The sequence below is a fragment of the Hoplias malabaricus genome, chromosome 5, assembly GCF_029633855.1.
Source record: "Hoplias malabaricus isolate fHopMal1 chromosome 5, fHopMal1.hap1, whole genome shotgun sequence".
In the NCBI taxonomy this organism is placed as follows: domain Eukaryota; kingdom Metazoa; phylum Chordata; class Actinopteri; order Characiformes; family Erythrinidae; genus Hoplias; species Hoplias malabaricus.
The window spans coordinates 51776851-51803852 of record NC_089804.1 but is presented as its reverse complement, the minus strand read 5'-3'; the positions used below and the strand labels follow the sequence as shown (position 1 = coordinate 51803852).

Sequence of the window (27002 nt, the reverse complement as noted above, 5' to 3'; positions counted from 1 at the left end):
TTTGGCCATGACTGATATACATCCAGCATGAGGCATCCAGTAGGCATCTTCTCAGATTCCACGAACCACCTGAACAAGACCCTGAGATTCATGACCTCCTCCACTTGAAGTGGGTTCTTGACCCCTACCTGAGGGGAGCATGCCATTTTTTTCAGGAAATAACCAAAGCCTCAGGTTTGGAACTTCTTATCCATATACTGACCACTACACACTCAGCTGAAAAGGTCAAAGATGCTACCATCTCATCCCCAACATACAGAAGCTCCCTTGTCCTTGGCTTCCTTTTGCCACTTTGTCCATATATATCAAAAACAGAAGTGATAGAACAGAAGACATGGCAAAGCCTACAGTGAACAAACCTGAATAAAGAATGCAAACACAACTTACACTCTTATATTAGAGTATTTAAGGACTTGTGTTATTGGCCCTTGCACCCAGAACACCCATCAAAGAGATGCTCAGAGAACACGATCAAATGCCATCTACAAATCTACCAAACACATGTTGAGTGGAGTAGTCAACTCCCATGCCCCCTCAATTATCTATGAAAGAGTCAAAGGTTGATCCACCTTTCCACAGCCAGAATGAAATCCAATTGTTCCTCTTTAATTCAAGATATCCTGGAATCTGACACACTTCTGGCTCTACATCTTACATAGGAAGCATATCTCTCGAGTTTAGGAAATCCTTAATGGTGCTCTTTCAATGCCCAACAAAATCCCCTGTTGAGTTCAGAGTTTCACCATCATTGCAGAGCACATTTTGCACAATGTATCCCATTCCCCTCCTGAACTGTCTGGAGTGTTTTCCAGAACCTATTTTAAGGCTGACCAAGAAGTCATTGTCCATGGGCTCTCCAAACTCCTCCCAAGCTCTAGACTGCCAAAGCTGCCGCCTTTTTTGTGCGTCAGTATCTATCTGTCAGGAGTTCCTGAGCCACCCACGTTCAGAAATTCTCTTTCCATTTGACAGCCTCTCACACCTCTGGTTATAATTTAAACTTACAATTTTTAATCAGAGACAAAATTATTTTCAGTATTTTTCACAGATGAAAGGAAATAGATATTCCATTATAAAGCAAATTGATTAATATAACTTTAGGTGTCAGTCTAAAACACAAAAATAAACACATCTGATCATACATAACATATGGAACCCATCATACTTGACTAGCCTCATTCTCAAAACCATTATCTAATAGAAACACCCTATTATCCCCATGTTACTGTCTCTGGCTGGAGAAAAGCTTAATCAATAATTTGTAAATTGAGTGGAACATGCTGCCTGCCATTTAGGGTGGAATGGTGGCGCAGCAGCTCCAGGGTCCTGGAGGTTGTGGGTTCAAGTCCCGTTCCGGGTGACTGTCTGTGAGGAGTTGGTGTGTTCTCCCAGTGTCTGTGTGGGTTTCCTCCCACGGTCCAAAAACACAAGTTGGTAGTGTCCATAGGTGTAAGTGAGTGAGTGAATGTGTGTGAGTGTTGCTGTGTGAAGGACAGGGGCCCCTCCAGGGTGTTTTCCTGCCTTGCGCCCAGTGATTCCAAGTAGGCTCTGGACATACAGAGACCCTGCACTGGATAAGCGGTTACAGACAATGAATGAATGAATGAATGAATGCTGCCATTTAATTATGTAACACTGAATACTGTAGTGTCATCTTAAAGGTTTCCTTCTTTGAATTTCATTCGTAAGGAACCACATTTATTTTTGTGAACAATTACACATTTGAATGTAAATTCACACAAGAACTCTTTGGGGAAAAAGTGAATGCAAAAGGGAAGAAATATTGAGTGGCTACAAGCTGTCAGCTGAAATGGTCAATATAAGGAATGTGTCATCTGTGTGTGTGACAGTGATGGTCTGATCTGATCTGGCCATCGATGGCCAGTCTATGTCATTGTGCTCATTAGTTTTGCTAACAAGGAAAAGGGCTGCTCTCTCCCTCAGGCACACTCGCAGATTCAATACCAAAATGCAAGTGGTCACTTTAATTAGAAGACACCCAGCACTGAACATTTAAGCCCTTTTCTCTCTTCCCCATCGATTCTTACCCTGTATTTTTGGGACAGGTTTCATGGAGTCTGCTGGGCAGCAGTGGGCGCAGGGCTCAATGCACAGCAGCACAGATTTCGCCAGTTCGATGTTTTCCGGCATTTATCAAATATAAGTGAAATGAAAGCTTGTCTTGTGGGGAACGAGGTGAGGAGATGTTTCAGGATTACAGTGGACTGCTGCAGAGATGAATATTGACGTGGGAGCGGACTGCTTGTGAAACACCACGCTGGCTTGATCTCGGCACTGGCTGCGAGGGAGGACCCTCGGGCCTGCCGGGGGCTTGTTCTGCCAGCACTTTTCATTACAGGGGCACCATTAAACGAAGGGGAAGGATGGAGGGAGAGAGAAGAGGAAAGTGGAAGAGAAAAAGAAGGGCACAGCTGCAGTGGCATTTTATACACAAGCAGAGATGTGAAGCAAGAGACAGGAAACAGACAAGGCGAGAGGAGAAGGAGACAGAGAGAGAGAGAGAGAGAGAGAGAGAGAGAGAGAGACAGACTGGGAGGGGGTTAGGATAACAGACTGATCAAGCGAGGCTATTTTGTGGGACCACAGAGATGTGAGAGTATATGAAGTCTTGTTTTTATCAGTTGCTGCTGTGCTCCAGTGGTAATAAAACTGACAGGACTCATTCTCTGTGATATACAGACCTCTTAGAGCGGAGACAATGGAAAAGTAGCTCTTAAACTTACCTAAGGGACCAGGCACATAGCAGGGGAGGGAGTGGGGGGAAGCCAAAAGGCTTGGAAATTGAACATTTATTGAATAGCTATGTTGTCCCCCAAGGGATAAACAAGATTAAAGTGAGACAAGCAATCATTTTACTAGTTCACAGTTATAGTTAATTGGCATCTTGCTCAAGAACTTCACATATATGGCTCAAGAATAGACCTACCATAACAAATTACTTGACTACCACTATTTCTATAGTAATATAAGGGTCAGTGTTTAGGAGTGTATAGGAGTTCATATCATCTGCAGGCCAACATATCTAAATTACTCCAGCATTATCAGTTCTTTATTTATTTGTGTGATTCCAATTAAATATATTTGGTAATTAGAAGCTACTGATTTAACACAGACACTCATTATACCGCAATTGTATCATGTCTGTGTCGTTGCTTGAAGAGACATTTATTATAGCAGGTACAGGTCATTAACAGACAGGCGATGGCATTTATTACACTACAGCGTGAAAGAGCTCGACCTTTTGGTGATCTATTAAAGGACCGTGTGACAGTAGAAAAAAAAATGAAGGAAATTTTAAAAGGAAAATGGATGAAATGTGCATTAGTCTACTTTACTCCATGGATTCTGAAAAAGGGCTTTGGAACTACATAGCAGAGTTGTGGGGCTATAAATTAAAAGATTAACAGCACCGGGGAAGTTAACGATGAGAAGGAAGAAATGGTGCCGTTGAGCCAGAGATGACATACGAGCCTGCTGTCTTATTGTGAATCAAATCCACATTAGCATTAAAGAAAAGATGCTGAAAAACATCTCATTATTCTAACGGCCTTGGAGCAATAAAGGTGCCACCTCTAATGCTCGCACTGTCATGCCCAATGAACAAATCTTTTCATGTCTTTACATCTTTTGTCTTTGGTTATTCCATCATAGGAGAACAGGGACTTCAAATAGCGATTATCTAACCCATGCACAAGAATAACCCTAGACTTTAACAATGCACTCACAAGTCACAAAAGGAAATACAGAACACGTCTCTGTAAATAACACAGGCTAGACCAAACATCTGTTTATATGTTCATGCAAATAATTTTAACTTTAACAAATCTATTAACGTTTTTTTTTCAGTATGTCTTCAGCCCTTGGTTGGGACAGACAGGCAATTCTAAAGTGACAGTGCCACAGCACACAACTATCTAATGAGTGCTAATTAATTCACTTCAGCCCCAGCAGGTGCTGTGATACAGCAAACAAATGAGCAGTGAGCATTTTCATGTGTTGCCTTTTAAACTGAGTGGGCAATATATTGAATTAATCAGGAGAAATGTGAAGTTGATGTCATTAAAGATGGAGAAGGGCACTGTTATAATTACATCACTAATCTTTTCCACTCTCTGTGAACAAATTAACTGCTACAACAGTCATCAGGGGCCCATCAAATTTTACTACCCTCTTAAAATGAAAGGTTCCTAATAGTTCTTGGTTTTCACATATAATTCTGTGAATAAAACTTGGAATGAAATTGTTATAGACTGTTAATCTTATGTGAAATCCCTTAAGACTATTTAACAAATACTTATTGACAAATTTGTTATGTGGCTAACCTACGAAATCACCTAAATGAATTCATCTTTATTTTTAATACACTTCTTCACAAGACAAGAGGGTAGTGTAAAGTCAAACTGAATCCAAAAGAAACTCGTTCAGCTGCATCTCATTCTATTTCACTTTATGCATGTTTGTCACTTTTACAGACATTCTTATCAATACTACTTCACAATACTGACCAATACATTCACTTCCTCCACCTAACTCATGGATGATCCAGCAAAATGCTAGAGGGCAGGGTGGTTATAAGGTCATTTGGGGACGCACAAATGCCAGGAAGATTTACGTAAAGCAATAGATTAGCAGTATTTAGCAGTCCCATGACTGGTGTCATTGTGTTAGCGCACACTGGGGAATCTTTAGCCCCCCCCCACTGGGGGGCTCACTTCGAACATACCATCTCAACTACACCATGAAGTCCCCCTTGTGGGAAGCTTTCAAAGTCCATCAGACCTGCAGCACAGACAGCTCAACCAGATGTACACAGCAGCCCAGAAACAGGTGAAGCCTTATGCAGAATACACCCAGGAGGAGCCATCAGAGCTTTAATTAACACTCTGACGTCTGCCCACATTCATATTAGGTAAATAAATGCCAACGTCTGGATGTATTCTTCATTATTTTCTTTTTTATCCAGACAACTTGTTAACCTATTTGGCCATGACATGTTGGCTTGCTCTCCATCTGTGTCCAGCTCCACGCTCATTCTGGCCCTGGCGCAGGCCTCCCAGTAGCCTTGCCTCTATGTGTAAGTCTCTATTGAGCCATCTATCTTCCTTTCCTTCGTCTGATCTTTCCGTCAAGCGCCCTGTCTGCCTCGGCAGACCTCTCCGTTATGCCTCCTTTCATGTAGCCACATCTTTTCCTCCCTCTGCTTCTTAATTTGCTGGCACACTGTGGCCCTGTGGCCACCCACTGGCCTGCCATACTGTGCACAGTCTCAACTGGTACAGCACAAGAGGTCTGAAACTGTGTTAGGAAGTTGTTCATTCAGTGAGGCAAAGCATTAGGGCAGTTCACTGCATGTATTGTACATGCAACTGTTCTCTTTGAGGTTAAATAACATGGATTAAAATTACTTTAAGATGTATAGATAATTAATTTTCACAGTTCGTTTCTATACAACACCCAAATTACCAATATTCTACTGGGTGATCAGAATTTTTTGTCACATTTTTAATGCAATACGTAATTTTTAGGTCTTTATTAAGTGCTCACATTTTACAGTCATATGTGAAGGCAGATATGCAACACAGCTGAGTTGTACCACAGATCAGGCAAAATAGAAATAAGTTGCATTTCAGATATGAGATTACAACCCACTGAACTATTTCAACGTACCCCATTGCAGTTTCATTTTGTGGTTTACCTCAACTTTAAACATGTTACAACAGCATTCCTGTGGGTGTTCCAATGTGTAAGTATACAAAAATAACCTTTTAAAAATTAACATAAGGCTTGTAATCCCTGAGGTTTACTGTCTCCTTTGAGATGACACTTCTGGGATTTCAAGTCTCCCAGCATCTGTCAAAACCACCTACTTGAGTTTTTATTATTCTTTTAATATGTGTATGCCCAGATCTACATTCTGGGGTATTTTATAAATTTAAATTCCACATTTTCTCATTAGTTCAATTTTCTAGCTACCGTTGCCCAATTGTTTATAATACAGCCTCAAATGCATTGCAGTATATTACTTCTACAGGTCATCTCTATTGCTCTTTTTTGTCAAATTACATACTTGATGCCACACACACACACCCACACACCTCTCTATCAGAAGGACATGAGGCCCATCAGCTGAGTGAAGAAGAGCCACCTGATGGGTTTGAGATGGACTGAGATGGGGTTAAATAATTGAATTGAGTGAAAAGATAATTAATGGGCAATCAATGAACATACAGAAGAGGGGGCATGGGTGCTGAGCAGAGGATCCAATCTAAGAGTTATGAATGATTTAATAGGGAAAGCAGACTTGCATGATAATACTAAACTGTACATGGCAGCCACAGGACTTCTTTAATGTGCTTTCACTCTGATATTTTCACAGGGTGCACCATCAGACTCATTGAGAATAGTTGACAGTGGGAAAACATTTCCAGATTTCAGTGCCTAATTAACTGGAAATGGTCATTTTGTAGCTTCTTCTAATAAACCTGTCAATGTGCCTGTGGACTTTCCCACCTCACAGAAAATGAATGTGTGAATGGTTTTATCATTTGATTTCATGTGCACACAGGTCATAGAATCTCTCAAATGCACAGTAGACATCTTTTTTTGTACCATCCATATTTACATTTAGTCTTTAATTAGTGTCAAGGGACTGAACTACTGGATGAATAAGCCATCAATTAATTATTAATTATTTATTTGTTTGATGTACATGCCCACACCTGGCTTGTCCACACATCGACACTCATATCTGCTTATCTCTACAGCACCACCTTGAAGGTGATAAGTTGCGAACATGCTTGTAAATGAGAGAGTCGGGTTTTCAAATCACTCCCTCAGAAAGTGCTGAAATGTTGCTATGAAACACTTGCACTGCTCTAGCTTTGGTAACATAACTATTCATAAAGTGACTGAAAATGCAGCATGCTTATTCGTTGACTGTTAATTCTAGTTGTTGGCACTAACTGCAATAAACATGCATTTACTAACATTTTCAGAGAAATAAAAAAAGAAAAATCTGAAAAAAAACCCCAAAAACATTATTTCCAAAAAGGTAAAACTTGAGTAAATCTCCCCAATTTCTGCTTTTCACCTGAAAATGTTATATTATTGTTTTTTTTAATGGACACAGTGCCAACATTTGATTTGTCTTGGCAAAGGAAATATAAGTTAGGCTACTAACCACTGCACATAAGATCATTTTAGATGTGGTTGTTTCACATCGCCTGAGTGTGATGGCAAAATGCAAACTAACACATTACATAATATTATCATCCATGTATGATAATCTAATAATGTAGATGATATGTGGTGATTATGGTACTCAACAGAATGTGCTGTGCTTGACCCTGTGTGTACCTTTGAGAAAGAAGAAGTACTTTGCAGGCAATGCTTAAGTTAGATTTAGGAAAGCTTAATTAAAATGTCAAATATGCATAAGAGGGCAAAATAAGGAGAAGTAAGAAGTGAGCTAGCAGACCCATATCGAGAATGTAGGCCTTGGGAAAGTAATCAGAGATAACAAAACAGTGTACATAATAAAAGCTCTATATAAACTGTTGTGATTGTCCAAATAAACCAGAAATCGGAGTGCATACTTGACTATGTGTCTTTAATACTCTGGTTTCTACACGGATCGGTCTTCCTTTCTGGTGATTAAACTAATTGCCATTACACTGAGTAGGGATGCACAACTGGAATTGTTTAAGGCTAAAATAGGCACATATTTTCTCCAAACTAGTTCATTATTTTAATGAATACTGAAATGTTATGATATAAAAAACTAAGTATAGTTAAGTGCATTTATGCTTTGTTTAAAGCCCGCTGCTACTTATAAACAAAATGTGGCAGCATAATAATACATACCTTAGTGTGTAAAGTAGCCATTTTCTTTGTACAAGGGCCATTAAAAAGGAAACTGATGGTTTTAAAAATAGTTTATTAATTTTTGGCTGTAAAGAAATCGGGCTGGACCATGAAATACTGGATTTGTGTACTCCTAACTAGTACTGACAGAGCATTATAGTCAAAATAAAACATTTTTGTCTGGTTCCATATAACCCAGTTACTATTCCGACATTGCCATAGGCAAAACCCCCAAATTACTGAACCACTGTGAATCCTAGTTATGTATTTCTTCACATAATGGCCATGCACCTTTCTCTATGACTCGGACATAGTCAAGAAAAACACAAAATTTCAGAACTGAAGCACCTCAGTAATGCAAAATTTAAAACCAAATATAATAAACACAACATGCATTTGAAGTAGCATAAGGTTGTATATTTGCATTAATATTACAGCTTCTATGCTGTAATGCAGCTACTATGTGGTTTTGAAGGAGTGCAGGACACCACCCCCATCATCCTGCCTGATTTCAGAACAATGCTTTATAAGTGAATTACACTCTCCAACTTTAGGGGGAGCCTAGGAGCAAAAATACCAAAACTTTATGTTTCTTAAACGAATATGTAAAAAATGTAATAATTAAAATATCCATATGCATTAACTACATATCTAACTGTAATACAGCTGCATCAGACTAGCCAGGAATAATGTGACTGTAATTATATTTAGTATGGCTGTGCCATATCGTATCGTTCCGTAATGAATGATTTATTTAAATTACATTTGTAATAAAATATAACTTTTTAATAAATAAAATAATTTAGTACAAAAAATCAGTTTTTGTACTAAAGCTTACTGTAAATAGTTAAGTACAGTGAAACCTTGACTTATGAATGAATCAACTTTCCGATCAATTTTCTGAGATACGATCTGTCGCTCGGTCGATTGTTTGCTTTAAGACGCGAGCTGGGATCTGAGTTCCAAGCAAATGAGTTTACACCACCTGCCACCAGCGAGCGTTCAGAAAACTTGGTTATGTTGCCGTGCATCTGTCGTATCATTGTTTTTTATAGCATTGTAGCATTAAGTGTGTAGCGAGTAAGTTAAGCGATTGAGCAAGAAAAGGAAAACCTCCCCCTAATCTCCTCCACCAATCTCCACCTCTGCCAATGTCTTCGTCTGATATTTAAGGTAAATACACTTAATAGAACCAGTTAATTTCTTTACATTTACTTTAATTATGTATTATTATATTTATAAATTATTTGTTATTTATAAATTACATTTTTCTTATTTAAAAACACGTAACAAAAAGTGTTGTGGTTTTTGGGGGGCTGGAATGGATTAATTGTATTTCAATTCATTTTAATGGGGAAATTTAATTTGAGCAAACAAGTTCGGTCATAGAACAAATTAAACACGTAAGCTGAGGTTTTACTGTAATTATGTATAGGCTAAACCTTATTAAAGACTAAACTTAGCTAGATATATACCATGTTGAAGCATATCTTTCATTAATCAATTCATTGTCTGTAATCGCCTATCCTGTTCAGGGCCACAGCGGGTCCGGAGCCACCGAGTGGAACACACCCTGGACAGGTAGCCAGTCCTTCGCAGGGGGATACACACCCACGAACACTAATGAGTCACAATTCCACCTACCAATGTGTATTTTTGGACCATGGGAGGAAACCAGAGCACCTGGAGGAAACCCACGCAGTCACGGGGAGAACACACCAAACACAGAACCCTGGAGTTGTGTAACTGCGCCACTGTGCCACCCCTGAGGCATATCAGTGCAAATTAAATATGAACGTAGCTGAAACCGAATGTTGTGTTTTTAGATTTTATTGGTAATAAACATTTGTAATCACCAACTACCATGGCCTGTCAAAATGTTCCCTATTGTACGACATCAACTGTGAGTGTTTTTAATTGAGTTTGACTCTTGAAGTACAGTATCTTTTAAACATTTTGACCATGCATGATGATGGAGTAGTTTCAACTACTTTGAGGATAACACTTACTGCCCAGTACATTCCATTCACATTCTTCTCAAAAATACAAGCCCAGTTTAACCACCACCATGGGAACACATTAATATTGATTTTTTCTCCTATCCATTTGCCTATCAAATTTCATTTTCTCAAAGGCTCATCTAAAGAAGTTAGAGAAAACATCGCTGTAGGATTCTGAGAAACTACTTATAAGCAAATATGGCTAAAACTTAATTCATTATCAATGTGCAAAACTGAATCAAATCTAACATAAAATTTCTCACCTGCCCATTCTTTTTGAGGTCTGCCCACATGCTGGTCCCATCTCCTCCCCTCATGAGAACATGGTAGGTGAAGTAGTAGATGCCAGGGAGGGGACAAGTGAATTTGCCAGTGCTGGGCTCATAGTAGTTACCCACATTGGTTACCACATCATCAAACTTGAGCACGTCACTGCCCTCATGCTGTTTACGCAGGCCTGCATAGAAAGCAATCTTCGGGCTGTAGAATGAGGGAACGTAACCGTTAGGCCCGGGTCCTGGGGGCCCCTGAGGACCAGGCTTTCCAGGCTCTCCAGGCGGTCCTCTGGGGCCAGGTGGTCCTGGGATCCCTGGGGGCCCTCTGTATCCAGACTTTCCTCTTCGGTTCATGAAATCAGGAGGTGGTGGGGAGACAGCCGTCAATTCCTGCCCATGCTGCGATGGGGTGTAGGGGTCACAGACCATCCGACAACTGCCAAGCATTTCATAATGACTTCCTGAACTTCCAGCTCCTGTCCCCTTAGTACTGTGAACCAATAGAGGTATAGCGACCAAAAGAATGAGAACCATGGCCACGCCCACGGCCGCTCCTATAACGCGCTTGCGGCGGCTGAGCCGGGAGGCAGTCAGCGCAAGAAAGTCCTCCTCTCCTTTAGGTGGAATGGTGCCCGCCAGCGTGGACAGTGGATTTGACAAAAATACAGCCTAAAAATATGACAAAGGGGACGTTGGGATATTTTATATATATATAAATATATATAAATATAAATATATATATATAATATATATATATATATATATAAACAAAAGTCAGATCTAGGGATGTCTATGGAAAGATGAAACCAACAGGGAGAAGGGTAATGGATGAATTTATGGATGAGGCAAATGGAGTGTGGAGCATACAGAGAGGAAAAGGTGCTGAGGGACTCTGGGAGAATGGGGTGGAGAGAAGAATATGAGGGAGTGTCAGGAAAGAAAAAAGAGTAGAGATGAAACCAGTGAGCTCTGGATTACCCATCTACTACAATACTATGCACATGACGATTATTACTGTAGTGATTGTATTACTTTTTTTTTGGCTTCTAATGTTGAGTTAGTTATTTGTCTCCATTACCACTTCTGCAAGCTTTGTTATTATGCAGGGATTCCTCCAGGGCACACAAGACTCTTTTAGTTTTGCTCTTTCATCGCAGGTCGGTAAAAATGGTGTTTGTCCCAGAGCTCAACAAAGAGGCTCTTTAGTATTAGCTGACAAATAGAGAAACTGTCACATTCAATGAATTAAAAGGTTCATGTTTATTTTTTCCCGTTTTTTAAAGAAAAATAAATTATACCATGTTCACACAGGCAGGCAAAAATCCACTTTACCATGAGGGAAAATGTATGAAACATGAGTGACAATATTCTTCTAAATCCTCTTTCAAATCAAATTTGATTTCTGTGTGGTTTTTGTAGGGTTCCCAGTCGTAAAAATGAGTACATAATGTGTCTGATGTCTTAGAACACTAGGAAAATGTCTTGTTTTGAAACTGATTCAATGCGTTCATGGGAAGTGTTAAAATTCCAAAACTGGAGGAAGAAATAAAATAGATATGCAGATACATAATCAGATTAGCTAAAGCTAACCTCCATTAAATATATGCATGACTTCAAACTGTATGTAATATCTTAAAATCCCAGTTAGATTTTTATGTTATTATCAGCAACATTGTTTCAGTTTTATATTTTGGGAATTTGGAACCATAGTGTTACAAGTAACATTTGCTGATCACAATTCAGCCATAAAATTAACAGTTTTATTTGATTGAAAAGATATTTCCTGTCGTTATAACGATGTTTTTAATGTAATCTCAAAATGTCATCCTCTGCTTCCAAACCCTTGATATGTCTTACCAAAAAAAAAGACAAGCAATGATATGTGTAGTTAGTTAATTAATTAACTAACTAAACACTGTTAGTGCCACTCAAAGTCACTTCAAATAAAAAAGGAAGAAACAAGAAACACGTATAACGCACATGACGGGTAGACTACTCTGAGTGAAATCTTAGTAGATGTAGCGAGACTCATTACAACATCTTCATTAATTGTAGTACAATAAATTTAAGAAAACTTACCGTGTCTTCTAATGGTTACTTTGTGTTGAAAACCAAAACCCAGTCACTGTTTTGTCCTTTCTGGGGGAGTTTCTGATGGGTTAGGGCACTTAAAAGTTAGAGCCATCGCTTTTTACTCATCTTCACAGCAGTTTTCACTGGACGAGCGAGCGCTCGAGCGCACGGAACACGCTCAGCTCCAACGGTCGAGAAATTCAAATCAAAACGACGGTTAGAGAAGAGAAAAAATATCGGCCAGAACCTGAGCTGAAAGCGAAAAACTGCTCTGAAGCAGATAAGCAAGTTCGTTTGAAGCTAACAGCGGTGAATCTGTAAACCTGTTTCACCTCGCCGGGGACAGGCTTTGGTTTAACTTAAATTGACGGTTAAATCTAACGAGCGACTCAATGCTGAGCTACGAATACAAATCTGAAACGGACTTAGCTTCACGGAAATGCTTCAGCCGGCTGTGGTGCTTCCACCTCTCCACCACCTGTGAGATTTCACCACTGTCCCCTTCATGTTTCGATCTATCCCCCCTCCCTCCTCCTTCTTCCCAGCTCTCTCTCTCTCTCTCTCTCTCTCTCTCTCTCTCTCTCTCTCTCTCTCTTCCCCCTTTACCACTCATTAATTGTTAAAGGAAAAAGTACCGTAACTATTAACGTAATTAGCGCGCAGCCCTAAGTAACCTTTGCACTTTGAGTCACTAGATGAAATTTAAGGCAATTTAAACAAAATACTAAAGACAGAAACGCGTAACCTAAGATTCGCACATCAGTGTTGTGGGTTAGAGAATATATCCAGTAAGCATTTTCAACATTAATGTTCTATTGTTTGTGTGTGTGTGTGTGTGGTGTGTATGTTCGCTTCAGACCTCATTAGTGAAGGACACTGAGACCACTGTGCTTTCTTATGCTCTCTCTCTTCCTCCTGCACACACACCCATGCTGCTTCTTTCTCTCTCTCTCTCTCTCTCTCTCACTCTCTCTCTCTCACACACACACACACATACACAATAGTATATCATAAGCCTTTATCTATACTGACTTGTGTAATCTATAGAGACAGCCCCACGAATCCCAAGTCTTTACAAATCATCACAAATTTAACTTACCGAGACAGATGACTTGGAGCAATAAATAGGCAGGGGTTGTCTCCTTGTGCTAATTTTCTACTCATAATTTCTCATAAGCAGCCCTTTTGCCATAAATTTTGTTATAATGTGTACATGTGATTAATGACAATTAAATGATGTGGTATCGTCAGCATTGCTAAAGGCTACATAATAGAGAGAATAGTTTGTCAATGTAGGGAAAGTAGTTTGTCAATGATTTGTGTAGCTTTGCGTGCCGCATGTGTTAGGGATGTGTTTAAATATGAGAGGGTGTTTTTTTTTTTTTTTCAGCTCCATTGAGGATTCAGTGTAACTCATACGATCTCCCTCCCTGTCAGGTTTAATCACACATCTGCATTTTTAAAGTTTAATGGCGGAGGTGGGAGCAGGGGGAATACATATTGATGGCTCTTTCTCATCCCTCCTCCCTTTTTCAGATATGACCACTGTCAGGGGAAAAGACGCACAGGGAGCTTGCGATTGGGAGAGAGGCTGTGCGAGATGTTTCCCAAATAATAAGTGGTGAGATATGAGAGTTTGGCTTCTGGGAGGATTCAACAGGGACATGTTGGAGTGAATGTGTGTGTGAGATGCGTTTTGTGGGGTGAGTTAAATGGTGTGTCACTTTCAGTTTATGGGTCAGTCAGTCTGTTCTGTTTCACACACATTCACATGTGCACACACATGCCCACTCACACCCACTCTTCTCCAGTGCAGCTTCGGCCTCTATGGATGTATAATCATTGCCGAGAGTCAGAGGCAATATAGTGAGAATTGGATTTTTAGTGCCTGTTAAAATATTACTGAGCTGATTAATATTGAAATATGCACGTCTCTGAGCCGTCTGTCCCTCATTTTTTCCCATTTTCTTCTTTTTCTTTCCTCCTTCCTCTCTCTCTCTCTCTCTCTCTCTCTCTCGCTCTCTCATTTTATCATGTCTCGTTCATATCCTTTGTTTGTTAGTTGCATTTTGCTTTAAATTGATTTGAGTCACTATAAAGACTTTAAAAGAGCTTGCTCCACATATTTATTACTAGCAATATGATGGCTGCTTTGAATTGTTACTTTGGCTTGTCTCGTACATTTAACCATGGCAAACATAAATTTAGTTCTGCCTCACAGTATACAACCCTGAAAGCCTATTCCATGATGTGTGACCTAAACAGCCCATTAGTCACTTTAAGTTCTTATTCATGTTGTGCATAGCTTTATTTCCCTGTGTATGTGTGTTTTTATACGACTAATTAATTTTCTGTTATGTTGTTGGTAAAAGCCAATGAAGCCAAAAGGGCATCAAAGGGTATGGGTCATAACAGACTTATGGTATTTAAATTTGCTTCATCATCATCTATCCATATACATATCTAGCTATGTATGTGTGAAAGGTTATACTGCAAAACTTTCTTCTCTCTCTCTCTCTCTCTCTGTCTCTCATACTCACACACACACACACAAACACACATGCACACACTGGCTTAAACAAGAACATACCTTCCAACACAGTCACACAGATGTAATAACATTCACCTTCAACAGATTTTAAAATGGAAAAAAAACAACACAATGACACATGGCTTACAGTCAAGTTTCAGTTGGGAGCCACAGCTGAATGGGTTGATATCTCCTTGTTCTTTGACTGCCTGCCTCATAAAATGTATATTACACATACTAGGAGTAGCCTTCATAGTTCACAGAGCTGCTGTTTTCCGCAGAACTGCACCAAAGCCTTGCGTTAATGGATTGATTAGGTTTGACTCTCTGAATCATTTGCCAAGAGTCGATCGCTGTTTCCAGATGTTCAAAGTATCAATTCATTCGACAGTCATCTGTTTACTAGCTATGCTAAGTTTGTATTCCACCCTTTCTCAATGTACAGAGCTGGGCCTGCCTTGAATCTATACTCTAAAATAAACTCAAATCACCAAGGTACACATCCTCCATGTTTGTTTTTCTGTAGAAGGCTTCTCCTAGTAGGTGTGCCATCTACAGTCTATGAGGTGGGCAGTTGCAGAACCAGGAGACATCATCTAATAGCATTCACTGAGAGAAATGGCCCTGACCACTAAGCCCAAACGGTCAAAAACCCGCCTATTGCAAAACCTGAGCATGTGAAAATCTTCTCAAATGCAGAAAGAGGCAGAGGGAAAAGAGCTTGCAGCGTGAGGAACACTTTAAAGTCAGTGTGCACACAATGCCTCTCTCTGGGCTTGTGAGTTTCATACACTGAGAGGGATGTATACACACATAAAACTTGTAGCTTTGTATATTCCACCTGGTGGATTGTTTTCTTTTTTTTTGGTGTGATGCCATACTTTCATTTATTCATGCTCTGTAACCACTTGCCCAGTTCAGAGGCATGGTGGGTCCAGAGCCTACCCAGAATCAGTGGGCGCAAGGCAAGAAAACACCCTGGAGGGATACACACACACACACACACGCACACTTGAGTCAACAATCGAACAATTTATCTTAAATTTGGGGGGGAGGGGGGTGTTCAGAAAATGTAATTATGTTCCATGTACTATACAAAAATCTCATAAACTCTGAAATGTGTATTATGTTCCTAGTACTTGAAAGTACCTGTGTGTATCGTTGTGTATCAGATCCCACTATGAAGGTTCCTTATAGGCTATACGGTGTTTAATTTTATTCCAGTATAAGTCATTTCATTCAAGTGAAGCAAGTAATTTAACTTGCTTAAGGCAAATGAGATTATTTGTTGATTATACCTATTTAAATGAAGTAAATTCAAGTGCATACTTTTTTTTCCAGTGTAGTAGTAGCAGTAAATTAATACCTGTGTTCTTTGCTAAGACTAAGAAATCGCAAATTTTTCTACCATTTCTGCTTGTTCTCTTTATTTGTTGAACTGCTGAGCTGCTGTATTCCCGCCTTGCGCCCAATGATTCCAGGTAGGCTCTGGACCCACCGTGACCCTGAATTGGATAAGCGCTTACAGATAATGAATGAAATATTCAAATCTCTGTCATAAGAGGATGCAGTATACCTTTATGGAGCACAGATGAACTCAAAAACCACTGCTGTGCTTTTAAAGTTACATTTACACTGTTTGTACCTAGTGACAATAATGCACATAATTTACTATTAACAGTCACTTTAAATATAATAAATAATTAAAGGTTTATTTTTAGTAAGGAATTCAACCTAATAGCTTGTATACACATCATCATTTTCCTGGAAACCTACATAGTTACTGTTTAGTTTCTACCTAATCTACTGCATCATACCAATTTACTCTTTGACCTCAAGACTTCAATTCATTTAAATTGGGGTCTGAACAGAAATAAGCATAACTGCAAATCGCAGAGTTTTAGCAATATTCTTTATGGTGTGTGCCCCTTGGACATGACATTTTTACTTTCATTGAAAGGCAGGGCTTACAGTTACAAGCTGTTTTATTCACAAACAGTAAAAGATCTCATGCTCTGATAAATAATCTAGAGTTAGCAACCATTACACAGAACATTGTGAACAGTGTAAGGCAGGGTTTTCCCTTCTGTCTGAAGGGCCAACTACCATGCAATGTTTCAATTATTCCCTGACACAGCTCACGGAGGGTTTGATGATTAGCTGATGAGCTGGATCAGGTGTGTTGGGGCAGGGAATAACTGAAACTGCAGGGCAGTGAGTCCCCAGTACTTGAGTTAAGAAGCTCAGGTTTAGTGTTTTCCCATCTCTAACAGAGCTCGCCATCTAATTGCCAAGATCTCTTAAAGGAATCCAGTGTTTCTACAGCCTTACCATATGGTAAACAAAAGTGAGTAGGTGTTGCCCAGTGAAGGACCGGGGCTCCCTTCAGGGTGTGTTCCTGGTGATTCCCGTTGGGCTCCAGACTCACCATAACACTGAAGTGGATAGGCAGTTACAGACCATGAATGAATAATATAAGTAGTTAAACAGTAAAACATTAAGATACCCATTAACTTTAGCATCATTTATTTGTCCAATTCAATCTCATAACCTAAGCTCAGTAACTGTGTTATCTATTTAAGTATATGTTTTATAGTCTTATTATATAGACTATTTTCACAACCAAACTCAAGATATATGACCTTGAATATTTGTGTTATGCAGTTCACTGACCCATGAGGCATTCAGGCTTAGAGCCTAGAGGAGACATGGAAATGTTAAAGTTCCTATAGTGGAGTAAAACCTTCATAAAGATTAGGACATGGACGTGCATGCATATGTATTCATGTATGAATTTAGTTGTAAGGAAGGGTAAAGGTAGCTGGCTGCAGGAAGCAAGGGAGATGGTGAAAGAGTGAGAGGAACAGAGTGAGGAAGGAGAGAAGGAGCCGCCGTGCTGTTTCATTAGGCTCTGATTATGGCGCCTGATGCAGAGTGACAGTGTGCAGATTGAGTTGCACAGCCACTCTAATTCTCTCTATTAATAAGCATCGTTCCACACTGCCATCCCGGACCACATTTATTAATCACAATTTGTCATCTGTCTCGCGCTCCACCCTCGCTCTCGTCTCTCACCCCTCCCCCTCCGTCTTTCCCCCTTTTGCTGTCCACTTATCCCTTGCTTTCCTTCGACTCAAGCTGAGAGATATGGTCAGGCATACTGAGAGCATGCAGCCCCAGTGCTTTTCCTCTTTAAGTCCACATTCATTTCCCATGAGGGTTTAGAGATTAAACAAAAGCTTTTCACTCAAATGTGAGTGGTGTATAGTATTTGTGACAGGGCAGGTGTAACAAGTAATGAAATAGAGGGAGTATATAAAATGTATATGCTAAATGGTAATTTTGTCAGTGTCACATAGGGGATTAGGTCGAGGGACTAGTAACAGAGATGGGGGTAGGTGCAGGATACATATTTAATAAATAACACAAGACACTAACAAAACCAGACACTAAGAAACCAAGAAATGCAAGAGAAACCAAACCGACCTAAGAAAATACTGACAATATACAAACAGTAGACAGAGAGAGAGCAAATGAGACTAAAACTAATACATGTACAAGGAGACTAAAGGCTAAACACTAAACCTAAGCAACTAAACTTAAAGGCTAAACACAGAACAAATGACTAAACATTGAACAGAAATGCTAAATAAGAACATAAGACTATGAACAGAACAAACAGAAACCTGGAGGCCAAACCAAGAAACATGGACTGAAGATTGACAATAACCCACAAAAAGGAACCCCAGACACAGGCTATAAAAAGACACATCAAAGAAGAAACACCTGTGAACTTATCAAGACACAGAAACACAAGGGAAAGGTATCACATGACTATTCAGAACAAGCAGGAACCAGGCAAAAACAGGGGAAACTGTCACATGACAAGGGGAGCACAAACAAGAAACAATATAAAACAATACAAAACCAACCACATGATACAGTCAGACATTCCCATTTTAAATTAATATATATATAAAGGCAAACCATTTGTTATGCAGATTGTCATGATCAACTGTTAAATTTAAACAAATAAAACATTTTCAATAATTGCTTTTTTAATCAAGGTCATGGTGAGTTAAGATCCCTCAGCCTGGAATTATTGAGCTTAAAACACGAACACAACCCAGATAGGGCACAGGTCCATTGCAGGGCATCACGCTGCAGCACCCAGAAACTGGAGCACCCAGAGCAAACCCACACATACAGGGAGAGAATATACAAAACTCCTCACTAAATAGAGACTATAATTAATACTCCAACCATATCTATCTATCTATCTATCTATCTATCTATCTATCTATCTATCTATCCCTTGCAGTTTTGATATACATCTACATAAATCAGCTACACCGTCTTTCCTTCACCTTCCGTAACCTAAATATTGACTGTGTTGGCTCAGAGGATTAACTAATTGGACTTGGCCTTATTATTGTGACAGTCTAAATTTGTAGAGATTTCTCAGAAGTAATTAAAGCGTATATTGCCAGCAGTGAGTTAAATTTTGCATAACTTCACCTCTAAAGGTTTACTACAGTACCAGCTTACAAATACATTCAGATTAGACAGTTTGTAGGAAGGGTTAGGGCTTTGTAAGATGTGGGGGATAAGTGAAATCTAAAAAAAATACTGTTAATGTTGTAATATTATGGGAAACTAAGTGTCCGTTTTTCTGAGAGAATTTATTATTAATTAATTTTATATTCCACACTTATATTGAGCATGGTTTATAGTCTGATTGGCTTATTTAGTGTAAAATACACTAAGAAGTAGTTGCTAGTGGAAATAACATATTAGTATTTACTAATGTAATTAATATTTTCATGTATTAATAAACTGATCATAATAGCATATTAATGTCTCTATCCTCTTGGATTTGTCATAATATTATACTTAGGTTTTATTTTATTTAAACATCCAATTTCATATTTGAACATTTGTAAATAATCTATTCTTAAAATGTTTGGTATGTATCACTACAACAAAACTCCTTGTACTTCTATTTCTGATTCTGATACTGAATGATCTATGTTGCACTTTTCCAGAGGCTGTTCCCACAGTCTGCTGGGAGGCTTTGTCAGGTGGGTATGCTGTCATCCCTGTGCCTTGCCCCTCTCTGCCTCACCCTGAACCCCTCCTCTGAGGCCCGAAACTGTTTTCCTTAAGCTGTGCTGCTGTTTGGGGGAAAACCAAGCCCATTTTCATGTGCAAATGTCAGTCAGTCAGCTCCAAGCAATCACAGTCACGGCTTCTCCAGAGGCCCAGCTCGAGATACCGCCTGAATTATTTAGCAGCTCAGTGTCACTGGGCTCTGGGGTCACAACCTTCTAAAGTGATGACAGAAAGCGCTCCCCAGCTCCCTCCCATTCGCTCCCATTACCACTTATTTACCGCTCCTGATTCCAGGCAGACGAAGGCAAAGCCCTCAGAGGGGATGGAAATCAGTCTCACAGTCCAAACAGTGTCATAACACACACACAAAACAGCACAACAGCGTTTATCCACAGTTGCCCGTTGGAGAATAATGCATGCCTGTACACACAGTCTCATCCAGTCACTGGCTCTCATCCACACTCACAGGAGCATGGTACAGTAGTGAAGGCACACATTCTAGCTGCAACAGGCTATGAACCTGTAGGAAAGAAAATTGCAGTATCAGTTACACTTGACAGGAAGGATCAAATTTAACCAGCCCTAGGCTACATATAACATATTAAATATAATAATTACTGAACTGGTACAATTATACATGTGTTTAACTGATGATGCCACAGCCATCCATGGTTAGAAGTAGCTGGAATGGCCTTCTCTTTCCCTCATCATCACTCAAAGGCAGCACACTGCTGGCCAAGCTAGCATCCAATAGGTGTTGTAAAAGAACCGACAGTTAGTGTTCACCTACAAGTGTGCTGAGCTGTCATTGCTGGTGCATTATCATTCATTCATTCATTATCTGCGGGAACACACACTGCAGGGGGCGCCAGTCCTTCACAGGGCAACACACACACTCACGGACACTTTTGAGTCGCCAATCCACCTACCAACATGTGTTTTTGGACCATGGAAGGAAACTGGAGCACCCAGAGGAAACCCACGCGGACACAGAGAGAACACACCAAACTCCTCACAGCAGTCACCCGGAGCAGAACTCAAACCCACAACCTCCAGGTCCCTGGAGCTGTGTGACTGTGACACTACCATTTTGCAAAGGTCCAAGAAACTCAGACCAGTTTTCTTCATAGAACTGTGTCAATGTGGGAGACCAAGCCAAGAGATGGGAAATTGTCATGACTTTAAAAAGAAAAATTTAATGGTAATAAGGAAAATATCCATATAATAATTACACTTTAGGAATTAATTCAGGTAATGTACACACAAATGGAGGTTCTTTGTTTCACTGTCAACTTTAGGGTACATATATAATCACTTCATCCAGTATCTGTAATGAGAAGAACAAACATCTCTGCATGGAAATGTAGCCATTGAGACAAGAGTCAAATTGGTGGATGGAAAATGGACAAAACAGAAAAAGCAAGAGACAGAGTGAGGGAAAAAGATTGATTTCTGTAGAGTTACAGACACTTTCTACCTTTCTATCAGTCACAGCAGGACACAGTGTCATCCTTAAAGAGGACTCATCTTTCTTCTTAACTTCAGATGTGACAGGAACATGACAAGGGAGCGTGCTCTGCAGGAGACACGTCAAGTGACACACACTTAAAATACCAATCTAACACTCTTAAAGGTTCTGCTGAAGTGTAGTTATCTGTATAAAAATGCCTATAACCCGTAAACCAGTTACAAAGAAAATGTTCAAATTATTCCTGTATCGTTGAAAATGAATGGTAGCCCTGTGAACTTGATTCCTTCCCTGTCTGCTTTGGTTCACTGCATCTGTTTGGTTGTGAATCAGCATTCTGGCAGAAAGAGTAATTAAATCTCTTAGCCAAATTCATTCCATCTCCTTCCTCACTCTGTGCTCTTTATACCTTGTGTCTTTTTCCTCATCATTATCCAATGCCCTCTGCATTTTCAAGTATGAAATTCATCACTGCCTTTTCTTGTATTTGTTTAATGCGTGTTTTGTAACTGTGTTTGTTAATCTAAGCATTAACTGAAATGCTACAAAACACAAGAATACGGTTTGTTAGTGATGCCCTGGGACGTTCCCATGGAGATATCAATACTGTGTGCCCTCATTAGAACTCTTCTCTGCAAATGCCGGTCTGCTGTGTTGTTGAGCGAACAATTGTTCCATTCTTTCTGCAACCTCTTCTGGTCCATATAAACATGAAAATGATGCAGCCCTGCCTTCGAGTACTGTAGACCTAATTACCACAAACCACAAGCCTTGCCATGCACCGACATAAGTAATGGAGTGAATTAATCCCATTGTGTATTTCCACAGGCATAAAATACATTACATCATAGTTGTGTATTTACATTTACATACTTTTGGCATTAATTGTGTTGATGCTGTATAAATGACTTATATTTAGTGCACAGCTTTGTTCAGTGTAACATCACTGACTATCCACCTCTAGCCATTTATCTCAATGAGACTTTCAGACTTTACCCCCACAAACAACACAAACATCTGTAACACTTGTACCAGTAATTACCTGGATTTTTTCCTACCAGCCCCTGTACAAAACCTGGGTAATGTCAGAGTAAGCACAAGTGAATTGAGCCAGCGATGTTCTGGAGGATCACAGTGAATTCCTGCCATGCATCCTGCACATGCTCATGTCCTGCCTCGTCCCTAAACCACGCTGCACATTTCCAGCTCTGAGCTGGCGCACAATACCAAAAATCTCCAGCCGTTTGCTACATGTGTGAAATTTGTTATGTAAAAACAGGTACATAGTAGATACTTTGTTTAAATCAATAATTTTACATTCATTCATTATCTGTAAGCGCTTATCCAATTCAGGGTGACGGTGGGTCCAGAGCCTACCTGGAATCATTGGGCACAAGGCGGGAATACACCCTGGAGGGGGCGCCAGTCCTTCACAGGCCAACACACACATTTACTCACACCTACAGACACTTTTGAGTCGCCAATCCACCTACCAACGTTTTTGGACTGTGGGAGGAAACAGAGCACCGGGAGGAAACCCACGCAGACACAGGGAGAACACACCACACTCCTCACAGACAGTCTCCCGGAGCGGGACTCGAACCCACAACCTCCAGGTCCCTGGAGCTGTGTGACTGTGACACTACCTGATGCACCACAGTGTAATTTTATATTATGATCAAAAAGATGATGCTGTAATGTTTACAATCATCTACCCAACTCTTATCAAACTACATGTTGACTGCTCCTCATTGTTGTCTGAGGTGGACAGGAAAAGAGCAAAGCACGGAAAGAAAAATAAATGTGGACAGTTTTTTTAAATTATTGAGAGATCGTTTGGTGACTTATGGTTGCTTGCTGTCAGTGATTTTAAGATAGATTGTGACAGTCAGCAATTACACTTTCACCATCTATCTAACTACCCCACCCCTTTTCTCTTGGCCTTCTTGTAAAGTAAAATAATGTACTTGCTACAATCATGTTCAATTTATGAATGCTGTTCAATACCAATCTTGTTGATTTATTTACTTATTGTCTCAGAAATGCTCAAGCTTTCCATACTGAGTTTCAATAAGCTTAAAATCAATCAGAAGTTCCATAGGAGCAAACGTTTTTGGAAAGTTCCAGTTTGCATGTCAGAGATCATTATTAATGAATGTAATTGCTATTCAGATTAGCCATTTATTTAAGTTTTTGGGATACTGGATTTTCCTGCATATTGGGGAGATGATATGGATAAGGAACTGGACAATATAAAAGATATAGGCAAATTACTTTCGCCAACTTCTGTACAACACAAATGTATTAATTGGTTTTAGCAAGTTTATTAATTATATAAAGTTAGATAAATACATTCTGTTCTCATCTAATTAACATCCTTTGTTGCATAATATTTCTAATACAGTCATGTGGCATCTGAAAGGCACTTGGTTCTGTGTAAATGATGTTTGAATTATTCATTTTGGGCTGTCTGTTTGAGAGCGTTTTTGGAGAAATCCTCACTAGGCCTCAGGCCATGAATAATTGATCATATCTGATTAAAGTTTGCCATTGATTAGTCCAGACCTCAGAGTTGATAAAAAAGATACACCTGTGTTTGCCACCTCCTTAATGTAGTGCTGTCTTTACCACCTTTTCAATCACATCCGGTGAGGTGATAAAGCTGTTTAAAGCTAAAACTAATTCAGATTATGCACCAATATTAACCCTATAAACTCTAAAGGTCCTGTAGAATTTCTCAGACTTAAAAATGCATAACTAACATATTAGTTTCATAGAACTTTTTGAATAATTCACAGAAGATCCGCAATAGAATAATAAATAAGTCTAAAGACTAAGAACTGAATAATAAGCCTAGGGTTCAGGGGGTTAAATCAATATTCTTTCTTCACAGGAATGACATTTGCCATTTTAGTGTCAGGGGATAATTGGCCACGGTGGACGTCCTATCAGCACTAAATGGATATTCTATTAGCTATGCTAAAAATGCTATGCCTATGATTTGTGCCAGTGTTAAATGTTTTATTCTTAATGTCTGTTTATTAGGGTTGTCAATCGATTAAAAAATAGCTAATTAATTGCATTTAATATAACAATGGAATTATATTATTGGTGTAAATTAATTATATTAATCACAACAGTAACAATGCTCTTATATACTTGTAGTTTTGGGACTGAGAACTGCCTAGAGGAACCTGTATTACTATAATAACGCTGTTTTTTAAACATTTATATATTACAATATTTAATTTGCTGTCAAGAGTTGATGTGTTCTCCCCGTGTCCGCGTGGGTTTCCTCCGGGTGCTCCGGTTTCCTCCCACAGTCCAAAAACACACGTTGCAGGTGGATTGGCGACTCGAAAGTGTCCGTAGGTGTGAGTGTGTGAGTGAATGTGTGTGTGTCTGTGTTGCCCTGTGAAGGACTGGCGTCCCCTCCAGGGTGTATTCCCGCCTTGCGCCCGATGATTCCAGGTAGGCTCTGGACCCCCCGCGACCCTAAATTGGATAAGCGCTTACAGATAATGGATGGAATATTTAATTTGCTGAGAAAACGGTTTAGGAAAAGCTTTAGCACTGAATACAACAAAGCTTGGTTGCAAATTTTTATAATACAGGAAATGAATGCTACTTCAGCCCGTGACTCAAACAATAAAAACTTGTCGAGCTCCATATTCTAGGTTCAGCAATTACAGTGTTACTGTTTCAGATTAGTAGCATACTTTAATGCGTTAATGTTGACAGCACTACTCTTTCAATTACAGAACTTTTCAATTAGAGGACTACACACAGCTTAATAATGAAGGCCTCTTTAAATCAGTAGCAGTCCCAGGTGACAGAAAGGCAAGGTCATTTACTGTAGTCAAATCACTACTTTATTATCTGTCCACAGATATCTTCACTTAATCCAATGGCTAACAAAGTTATCCCATTCATCACTTATTAGCCATGGCAGCAACAGCCCCAGTGTTGGATGTTGAAAGGATATTACCAATATTTAGCTAATATTTCTAATATTTCAGATTGATTTTTATTAACAATATCACTAAGAATCATAAACTATACAGATATGGATCAAATAGAACAAATGTTTTATTTCTGTACATATAGCACTTTTGAGAGATGCCAATGAGATTATTTTTATGGGTACTTCTTTAAAACATATTCTTGTGCATGAGACATTTTATGTTAAAAGAGTTTGCCACAGTGTGAAATTGATAGACAAATACTGTCAGTTGATATATCTTCTACAAAATGTAGATTCAGCCAGCTTCACTGCCAGCTACACTACACCCCTTAACGGACCCCTGTTCTACCTGGTGTTCCCCCGTATCTGCTACGGCTGCTTTCGCCGTGAGATCACTTCTATCTGCTCGTAACCTTCAATGTCCAACTAAAGATGGCACTTTGATCTGTCTTCCAGAGCGGAGGGCTGAGATGCATGGCAGTGAGCTGGCTGAGGAGGGAGCGAGGGAGCGAGAGAGAGTGACAGGTAATGACAGTGGCTACACTCTGTGACCTTTAAAGTGATCACAGAAGCATGACGGCAAGGCTCAAGGTGACGGAGTGGATGGAGGAGGGAATTAGGGTGGGGTGCAGAGTTTAGGGACAAAATAAGTGTGTTTGTGTGATAAGATGGCGAGTAATGTTTTCCAGCATGGAGGAGGGCAAGATGAATTAGTCAGGGGAAATGAAAAGAGCTTAAAATGGCATCAGAAGTTTGTGTCTGAAGTTTTGTGCTGAAATTACAAGGCTATAGTAGCCACCAAGTGATTTAAGCTTTTAGCCTTCAGCTTGGTGTCACTAAACTGAACACATAAATCATCACACAAAAAGCAATGTAAATATTATTCCATATATTATTGTAGCTGTATAATTATTGTAGCTGTTTTCAAATCATTATAACAATGGAGACAAATAAACGACAGAAGTTGCTCATATGATAAAGTGGACAAGAGGTTAAAAGCTATAATTAGCAAGATAGCTAACTAGCTACCTAGCACATTACTGCAGTTCCTCAAGTTCCATTTCTCAAGTTCCTTCTTGGTTGAAAATGTAAACCAATTGCTTCTAGTGTCCTTTATTTGTTGATTAAATGTAGCATTGATATTTTATTTACAGTTTTTGTACAAAAGCTGAGGTAAACTAATACACTAATGAAAGTTTGGTTATATTTGTTATCCTACAGATCAGTGGCTATGCTGTTACACATATGAAATTGTTAAGTAATGTGACAGGCTACAGAACAATTATACTGTGTTCACTATATATATATATATAAATAAATCGTAAGCAGGGATATCTGAGATTAATGGCCAAAAATGTTATTTGATTAGCGCAATGCTAATGAGAGCCTACAAGCTTTCTTAGCTTTGTAAGCTTTATTAGCCTCCAAGAAATACACAAAAACACCTTTGTCTCTCTAACAGGCACAAACCCTACTGTCATCTGTTGCACCTGTACGGCAAACTCACCGCACATGCAACAGATGTGTGTGTATGGCCGGACAGAGCTGGACTCTGGGTTGCAGGTGAAAGAAGAGAATAACAAGAGAGGAGAGACAGGACAGAAGGCACGGCTCGTCCAGCTGAAGTCCCTGGTGAGGTTTTAAGTCGCTCGGCCTGCTGTCACTTCTGACAGCCTCGAGCAAACACTCCGCCTTT

General features: G+C 39.5%; 1 protein-coding gene and 1 long non-coding RNA gene across 3 annotated transcripts in view; one reads left to right on the top strand and one right to left on the bottom strand.

The window, feature by feature from the left end:
• c1ql4a (complement component 1, q subcomponent-like 4) overlaps positions 1-12700 on the bottom strand; it is a 22735-nt gene extending 10035 nt beyond the window's left edge. Inside the window, exons 1-2 of one of the 2 annotated variants that reach the window (XM_066671323.1) lie at positions 12239-12700; positions 10148-10828 (exon numbers count right to left, since the gene is read on the bottom strand). In XM_066671323.1, the coding sequence (XP_066527420.1) occupies positions 10148-10693 (546 nt within the window). In that variant the 5' untranslated portion in view covers positions 10694-10828; positions 12239-12700. The remainder of the gene's footprint in view (positions 1-10147; positions 10829-12238) is intronic. The other variant, XM_066671324.1, reaches the window with a different exon arrangement.
• LOC136696700 (uncharacterized) lies at positions 12576-27002 on the top strand. Its single transcript, XR_010802633.1, has 4 exons — positions 12576-12712; positions 13769-13853; positions 25763-25831; positions 26769-27002. It is a non-coding gene; the product is annotated as an uncharacterized lncRNA (long non-coding RNA).